This window comes from Bombus fervidus, chromosome 13 (assembly GCF_041682495.2).
Source record: "Bombus fervidus isolate BK054 chromosome 13, iyBomFerv1, whole genome shotgun sequence".
NCBI classification, from domain to species: domain Eukaryota; kingdom Metazoa; phylum Arthropoda; class Insecta; order Hymenoptera; family Apidae; genus Bombus; species Bombus fervidus.
Window position 1 is genome coordinate 122,062 of NC_091529.1, and position 9,221 is coordinate 131,282.

Below are 9,221 nucleotides of genomic sequence, written 5' to 3' on the forward strand. Positions count from 1 at the left end.
CTGTGACCGTTGCTATTTTTAGGTCTTTGCGTATATCCTCGTTTTTGGCATACCATGGGGCGTTGACTATTGTTCTGAGTATCTTCGATTGTAGTGACTCTAATTTATTTATGTGACTCATTGCTGTTGTCCCCCATAGTGGTATTCCGTACGTCCAAATTGGTTTTATTATCGTTTTGTAAATCTTTAGTTTATTTTCCATGCTGAGTTTAGAGTTTCGACCAGTTAGCCAGTACATCTGTCTTCCTTTTATCTCTATTTTGTCTATAATTGATTTAGTATGTTGCTTCCATGTAAGTTGTGTGTCAAAATGGAGTCCTAGGTGTTACGACCGTTCGCGGAGAGACGCGGTCGCGAGGAAAACGCGTCAGCGAAAGGCGTAAATTCTCGCTACGATTCGTGTAATCGACGCCGCGAAATAGTCGTTCCCCTTGTTTCGATTAGGATAACAGGGGGTGGTTAAACTGAAATCAACGCTGTGTTAACAGGTTAATATGACGTATATATTCAACAATAGAGTAGACAATATTATGAGCGTCACAAGTATTTGACAAGGAGTACAGTTAATGCGTTACAGAAGTATGATCCGACTTGACGATATCTCTCGATGAGTTAGTTAGACTTTACGAACGAACTGAGTTAGAGGCAGAACCGTAGACTTGTTGACTGTTCTTTTTTTTTTTTTTTTTTTTATTTGTTTTATTAAATTTTTACAATTTGTCCAGAAGGACATTTGGTAAAATGTTATAGCTTAGAGAATAAAAGAATAAAAAAATAAAAAATAAAAATAAATAGAAATAAATAAAATATAGCATGTGGATGGTTACCCCCAGCGGGGTTCCATCTTCTAGGTTTCCTATTGCATCTCTATTTCGAGGTCTGCGGGATGCTTCCTCTTCAGTCTTCTTTCTATTTTGGTTTTATTTGTTTCAGCAGCCAGCTGGTTTGGGTGTGCTGCAAGTCTTTCTTTGTACTTTTTTGCGTATCTAGCGATTTCCTCTTTGACTGTTGGAATTTTTAGATCTTTTCGTAGGTCTTCATTTCTGACGTACCATGGAGCGTTAACTATTGTCCTTAAGATTTTTGCTTGCTCTATTTCTATTTTGCTTATGTGACTCATTGCTGCCGTCCCCCATAATGGGACTCCGTATGTCCAGATTGGTTTGATTATTGTTTTGTATATATTTAGTTTATTCATTGTGCTTAATTTAGATTTTCTATTGATTAACCAGTACATCTGCTTCCTTTTTGCACTTATTCTGTTTATTATTGATTTTATATGGTGCTTCCATGTAAGGCGTGTGTCTAAATTTATTCCTAGATATTTGACTTGCTTTGTTTGTGCTATGTGGGCGCCGTTCAGTTGAATATCTGGTGTTTTTCCTTTTCTAAGTGTAAATGTTATGTGGTTGCACTTGCTGGTGTTCACTTTTATTTGTTTGTTTTGCAGCCATTTTTCTATTTTTGTAGTGTGTTCTTGTAGTAGTGCGGCGGCCGTTTCTAGATTTGCATGCCTCACTAGTATGGCCGTATCGTCCGCAAACGTCAGTGTTTTACTGTTGACAGTTGTTGGTATATCTGCCGTGTATAGTGTGTATAATATTGGTCCTAAGACACTTCCTTGCGGTACTCCTGCCTTGATGTCCTTAATTTCAGAGTATGCATCATTTATTTTTACTACAAAGGTTCTGTTGTTTAAGTAGGATTTGAGTAGTTTGTAGATTTGTTCTGGAAATTGCTTTTTGATTGTTTGAAGAAGTTTTTCATGGTTAACTTTGTCGAATGCTTTTTCGATATCCATAAAGAGTGCTGTGCAGTATTGTTTTGTTTCAAGCGACTGTAAGATTTCATTGACGAGTCTATGCATTTGTTCTATTGTGGAGTGTTTATTCCTGAATCCAAATTGATGGTTCGGTATTAGTTTTTCTTTTTCTATTGTTGGTTTTAAGCGGTTATATATTATTTTCTCTAGTAATTTGGAAAACGCAGGTAGTAATGATATCGGCCTGTAGGATGCAGTTAGATGTGGGTTTTTGTTTGGTTTGAGTAACATTACTATCTGTGCTATTTTCCATAGTGTAGGAAAGTACTGTATTCTTAGAATTGCGTTAAATATTATCGTTGTTAGTCTTATTGCCTTTGGGGGAAGGTTTTTTAAGATTTTCCCATTGATCAAGTCAAATCCTGGTGCTTTACTTGTCTTTGTTGCCTCAATTAAGTTTGTAACTTCTTGCGCTGTTGTGCCGAGTATGGTGCAGCGTTTATCAGTTGTGTTGCTGGCATTTTCCACTTCTTCATTTGTTTGCCATCCAGGGATGCTGTTATTAATTTCATACGGCGAAAATATATTTTGTAGGTGCTTTGAGAATTCTTCTGCCTGCTCTTCGTTGGTTCTGGCCCATGTGTTGTCCATTTTTCTGATTGCTGGGATTGTTTTTATTGTTTTCTTAACTTTGTTAGTAAGTTTCCATAGGGAGTAGTTGGTATTCTCATGCGCGGATAGTGATTCGATGAATTTTGAGAATTCGTTATTACGATGTTTCCTTATTTTATTCTTTAATTCCTTTGCAAGTTTATTTAGGTTTTTCTTGTTTTCTCGTGTTCTCTGTTTTTGCCATTTTGCTTTCGCTTTTCTTTTTTCCCTGATTTTGTCTAGGATGTCCTGCGGAATAATTTTTGATTGCCTGCTATTTGTTTCATAGGTGGTGGTTGCCCACGCTGCTTCCTGTATTATTTCTGTCAAAGTTGCTACTGCCTGCTCAATGTGTTCAGGTGTTTTCAACGGGATATTGCAGTTGATTTTGTTTTCGATCAGTTCTTTGAAAGTTTGCCAGTTGGTGGTTTTATTGCAAAGCGACTCTGACTTGTTATAAAGTAGTGGTTTGCTTGTATATTCTATTATAATTGGTGTATGGTCGGAGTTAAGCTCGAGGCTGGTTGTTATTTTTAATTTGCTTACATTTAGCCCTTTTGTTACTGCAAAATCCAACAGGTCAGGTATTTTATTGGGGTCTGTCGGCCAGTACGTTGGTTTTCCTGTAGATAGTACGTTGAGGTTGCTGCTTCTAATGTATTTTTCCAATGTTCTACCTCTCGGTGTGCTAATTCTCGAACCCCATAATGTGTGCTTTGCATTAAAGTCTCCTGCCGCTATATATTTGTCGCCTAAGGATTGGAAGTACTCTTCCCATTTTTTAAGTGTCATTTTGTGTCTCGGAGGTGCATATACTGCTGACATCTGGAAGTAATTGTCATTGGTTTGTATTGTGACAGTGGTTGCTTGTAGGTGTTCTTGATTTGTTTGACTATGTAAGTGATGCTTGATGTCATTTTTTATTATTACTGCAGTTCCTCCATGTGCTTTACCTGAGGGATGTTTGGTATCGTATATGGTGTAGTACGGTATTTTCATGTAGTTTTTTAGGGTGAAATGTGTTTCTGAGACAAGTAGTATATCAATATTATTTTTATACAAAAATATTTTAGTTTCGTGGGCTCGCTGTTGCAAGCCATTGGAGTTCCAGACTGCTATTTTCAAAATGTCCATCTCTATTTTTTACTTAGCAAGTTAGTGAGTAGTTGTAACATGATTGTTGTTTGTTGTGCTTGTTGTCTTAGTATTGTGTTTAGATCACTTACCATTTTTCCTAACATTTCCATACCTTTAATGGATTGTTTGAGCATTTCTTTGATGTCTGTAACGTCTTCGATGTTATTGTTTTCATTCTGATTGATTGCAAGCGTTGGTTTGCTAATGTTTTTAGTTACTTGTGCGTAGCTTCGTTTACCTTGGGGATCTATGTTTCTGCTTATAGCGTTTAGTTCCTGTTGTGCTTTCAATGTTGTTTCGTTATCCGTTATACTTTGTTGTGGTTGATGGTCATTGTGTGATCTGTTGCGAAGTGGAGGAAACAGTTTACGTTGTATTTGTTTCCTTATTTCACATCCTTTGTAGCTGGCTGGGTGGTTTCCGTTACAATTATAGCATTTAACTTGTTCTATTTTTCCTGTGTATGGGCAGTGTATTGTTAGGTGATTTTTTGCACATTTAACACATGCCGGGCTTCTGTTGCAATAATTTTTTGTGTGTCCGTATTGTTGACACCGCATGCATTGTGGTATATCTTTTTTGTAGCGTGGTGGTTCCACTGTTACAATTGTATTTAGTATTTTTTTGATTTCATAGATTTCCTTGTTATTGGTTCTGGGTTCCAGTTCTATTAAGAATAGTGGCAATGGTTGCTTCGTATCGTATCTTGTCATATTGTTTATTGCTCTTGTTTCATGGCCAATTTTTCCTAATTCTTCACTTAATTTTTTTGTGTTAGTTTTTGGATGTAAACCTCTTATAACTATTTTATAGCTCCTTTCTGTTTTGAGTTGGTACGTGTGGTATATAGCATTTTTTTCCTTTAGTTCATTTATCACTTTCCTATAAACTTCTGGGGTGTTTGTTTGAATTTTTACTTGTTCTAATTTTGTTTGTTTTATTGTGTAGTTATCCTTCCCGACTACATTGTTTAGTCGATCAATAAGCGGGTCTATTATTTGGGCCTCAACAAATATTGGTGGTGGTTTTGATATGTAAGGTGTTTTAGTTGTGGTTTTGCTTGTCGGGTCATTGTCTATTTCTTCCGTTAGTGAGCTGAAGGAGTTTCTTAAAGGTAATTCTTGCAGCCATCGCTGCTTTCCTGTATCTGGGTTTCCTGCAGCATTTGTGTCTGGAATTATTTTACGTTTTTTGCTAGTCTTTGCTAGCTTCCAGTTTTCGTCCTGGTAACTTATTTTGTTCTCGTGTCTGCACTCCTCCTGTCTCCGCTGCTCTTCCATTTCTTCTATTTCCATATCATTTTGGTTGTTATTATTTTGCTGTTGTTGCTGTAAGCCTGGTAAATCTGATGACCCTTTTATGTAATATTTTTCTCCATTGGTTGCAATCTTGATCGTTGATATCTGCTGTTGCATTGTTTGTCACTATCACTATTCGTAGCACTTCTCTGAATCACTTGACTGGAGCACACGTTTGCCTACGCACATCTGTTCGCCTCGGTTGCCCGAGCGAGACTTGTTGACTGTTCTGACGACGAAAATGAACTACCCTGACAATGACGATGCTGTGTCAGAGGAGAGCTAGGAAAGGGTGTGTTTAGCGCACGGGATCATCGGATTTGTTCATGACAGTTTTTGGCCAGGAAAGTGAGGGTAATAGACATTGTTTCTACTGGCTATTACGATTGTTGGTGGACTAGGAGGGGCCTTACCGCCCTCGATAGAAGGTTGGTGGTGGGAAGCATCGCACGTGTGGAAAAAACTAATTTTAAAGTGTTTTCCGGACACAAACCAGAGATCTTAGAAAACGCTTTCGTAGAAAAGATCTGTTCGATCTGAATGACTTTAGTTGGAATTTTCTAAGATTTATGGTCGGTCCTTGAGATTCTTAAGGGTACGCAATAAGGATGTGCAGACATAAGGTTGCCATCCCGTTCGCGATGCGAAGCCCGGTCCAGGTAGAGAGTCAGCCGACGTAACAGAAATCTAGAGGTAAACATAGAAAAAACTAAAATACTGATATTTCAGAAAATAGAGACGAAGAACAAGAGTAAGGAATTTAAGTATAGAGATTGTAAATTTGAGATAATAAAAGAACTATATCTATTTGGGAGTACTTTTTTAGTACATCGGGGTTGTTTAGTCAGACATTTAACTGCTTTGTAAGTAAAGGTAAAATAGCTTTAAGTATGATACGGAAACTGATGGTAGGAGCGACAATGGGAGATTTCGTACTCTCTGACACTATAGTGGCAGTTACAGTGGTATGTGGTGCATGTGATATTTGAGAAATTGGGCAAGGTGCAACGATTGAGAAAATCCGGTCTTGTTGTTTTGCACAATAGCCATGTTCTATTTCAGCGATGCGTACCACTAAAACAGTACATAACAGAAAACATTCAAGCGACCAATCCGGTCGATGACGACCAAGCTGAATTGATCGGTACAAAAATTGGTTGTAACTCGTTTTTTTCCTAGTTAGACTGCGATATCATTGAAATTTTATGAGTACTGATAGTGGGTGGGTTCCTTGGTTAATTATCTTTACGTGAAAATTTCAATATTATGGAGTGTTAAAATTTTAATAAACCGTTTGCATGGATCTAAAAATAAAACGGGGCAACGTCATACTCTAATTGTTAAAAAAAAAAAGAAAAAAAAATAGATAAATCTTTTCAACTTCTGATTTGAAATACTTTCGACCGACTATTTATTTCATTGTAAATAATACTTATCGCTGGTTCAACTGTTTTTCTTTCCACTTCGATTAGATAGGATTGTTATCGGTAATAAAGTTAACCCTGTACCCAATGCGATGTATGAAAACAGCTTTCACATAGAGGTTTCAATCTATTGTGACTTATTGCATTTTATACAATATTATATCATTCTTTCTTCTTTACCTATCATCTTTCATCAAATATTTCTATTTGAAACTGAAATTAACATTGTTTGGTTCCAGAAGTTGTGTTCCGTACAATATACTCCACTTATAGAAAAAAACTTGTAATCCCTCGCGAGCATTCAGTTTGTTTAAACTATCGAATGCGAAAAAAAAAAACAATTTTGATATAAAAAATTTCTTTCCAAAGAAGCATCAGATAAGAAAAAATAAATTGATACACGGTGCATGATAATATTCGAGTACCTAACTATCTTCTCGTTATCGTTAATACTTATTCGAAACGAACTTATCTTTTATTAACTAAATGAAAGAAATTTAATAAACAGATAATCGAGGCATACATGTAAAGAGATAATCGATAACGTCGCGTTTTATAAATAGTCGACCGTGTTTCTCTTGGTTCAGTAATCCATCATGTTTCGATTAACGATTGCAACGTGTTCCTTACTGTTCGCCCTAAGCGCGGGAGTAGATGTGGATTGGTATAAAAATATCATCGTGTACCAAGTCTACCCGAGGAGTTTCAAAGACAGCAACGGAGATGGTATCGGTGACCTGAATGGTATTACCAGCAAACTAGAGCACATTAAGGACATTGGTGCTAAGGTCGTCTGGCTATCGCCAATCTACAAGAGTCCACAAGTTGATTTCGGTTACGACATCTCCAACTTTACAGACATTGATCCAGATTATGGAACTTTAGCGGATTTCGACAAATTGGTAACTAAGGCTAAGTCCCTCGGGCTCAAAGTGATCATGGACTTCGTGCCTAATCATAGCTCTAACGACCATCCCTGGTTCAAAAAGAGTATTCAAAGGATCAAGCCGTACGATGAATACTACGTCTGGCACGATGGCAGAATCGTAAATGGTACCAGACTGCCGCCAAATAACTGGCTGAGCAACTTTCAGGGATCGGCTTGGCAGTGGAACGACGTCCGCAAGCAGTACTACCTACATCAGTTTGCTGCAGGTCAGCCAGATTTGAATTATCGCAGTCAGGCTTTAGATCAGGAAATGAAAAACGTGTTGACTTTCTGGATGAATCGCGGGGTCGAAGGTTTCCGCATTGACGCTATCAATCATATGTTTGAGGACGCTAAATTCCGGGACGAGCCGAGCGCAAACGCGACCGATGTCCCTAAAGACGATTACGATAGCCTGGTGCATATTTATACGAAAGATCAGAATGAGACTTACGAGACGCTTCGGAGCTGGAGGCAACTGATGGATGAATACTCCAACCGTACTCGATCCGATCCAAAGTTGATTCTCACGGAAGCGTACACCACTCATGACCTAACTACTCAATTCTACAATGCTGGCTCCAATGTTCCCTTCAACTTTATGTTTATCAGAGAGCTGAACAACGAATCTACCGCAATGGACTTTAAAAATCTGATAGACAGGTGGGTCAATACCGTGCCTCAAGGTAGCGTGCCGAACTGGGTCGTGGGCAACCACGATAATCATCGTGTGGCCTCGAGATTCGGAAGTCGACGAGCTGATGAGATTACCGAAATGGCGCTACTCCTACCTGGCATAGCAGTTGTTTACAACGGTGATGAAATCGGAATGATAGACAGACAATTTACGTACGCCGAGACTGTCGATCCAGCTGGTTGCAACGCTGGTCCCGCCAGATACTTTCTGAAATCCAGAGATCCCGAAAGAACACCGTACCAATGGGACAACAGCACCAGCGCTGGATTCTCCACCAGTGCGAAAACCTGGCTGCCCGTGCATCCAAATTACAAGACCCTGAACCTGGAAGCTCAGAAGGAGCTATATTACTCTCACTACCAGGTATTTAAAAGTGTGATGAGCGTGAAAAGGCGACCAGTGATCGCACACGGTTCCTTAAACGTTGACGTTTACGACCAAAGGGTTTTGAGTATTACTCGCACTCTAGGAAATGACACTGTAATTGTTATGTTTAATTTTGCCAATGTACCTGTCACCGTAAATGCTAGAGCTGTCTTGCCACTTTCTCCTACTCTGATAGTTCATACCGTCAGCGTTGGTCCCAATCTTCGTCCAGGTACCACCGTCTTCACAAATTCAATAACTATTCCTGGATCTGCTACTGTCATGTATACTACACCTAATATATTTTGGTCAAAGGATGAGTATGTTTGATTTGCATTTCTTTACACGGTTTTAGCATTGCTGAAGAGTCAGTGCAGTGTTATTAGTGTAGAAGCGATCTAACTTCAATAAATCTTATTATATCTTATAATCTAAATTTTATGGTTTTAATTTTATAATTGTATAATTTCCTTTATCCTTCTTTTAAATTTACTTCGGTGTTTTCTTCTAGTGATTTTTTCGTTTCTAAGTAGAATTATTTGTCGATAGTTCACTATTCAAAGTAGATAATAAACTTTCGACGCTTTCGTGCAGCTCTTATGAAAATATAAGGATCCTCCGGAGGCACAAGTAGTGAACTTCTATAATTATTTTCGCCAGAAATGGCAAAACTGCGCTGATATTAAATGCAAAATCCTGTTCATACGATCACTGTTGTTTAAAACAAAGTGAACGTTTGTTCGATTAAAAAACTTAATCTCTACATATGTATGAAATATTGAGATGCGCGATTTTTTACCACGTATCTAATAAATATTCTAATAAATAAATCAACGAGTACATGTTAAAAGCGCGACAAATTACTTTGGTTTCGGGTTATTATTCAGCTGAATTGCAAATTTATTTGAATTTCAAATGACCACGCTCGTTAAAGAAAAATGTAGCGACACAAATTTAG

General features: G+C 38.0%; 1 protein-coding gene across 1 annotated transcript; it reads left to right on the plus strand.

The window, feature by feature from the left end:
* Positions 1-6,842: 6,842 nt before the first annotated feature.
* LOC139993467 (maltase 2-like) lies at positions 6,843-8,699 on the plus strand. The gene has a single exon (XM_072015214.1). It carries the CDS (start codon positions 6,869-6,871, stop codon positions 8,591-8,593), a length of 1,725 nt encoding a protein of 574 aa, XP_071871315.1. The 5' UTR covers positions 6,843-6,868; the 3' UTR covers positions 8,594-8,699.
* The last annotated feature ends 522 nt before the right edge of the window (positions 8,700-9,221 follow it).

Coding starts and splice junctions, on each gene's coding strand:
- LOC139993467 (XM_072015214.1), top strand. CDS start 6,869: ATGTTTCGATTAACGATTGCAACGTGTTCCTTACTGTTCGCCCTAAGC.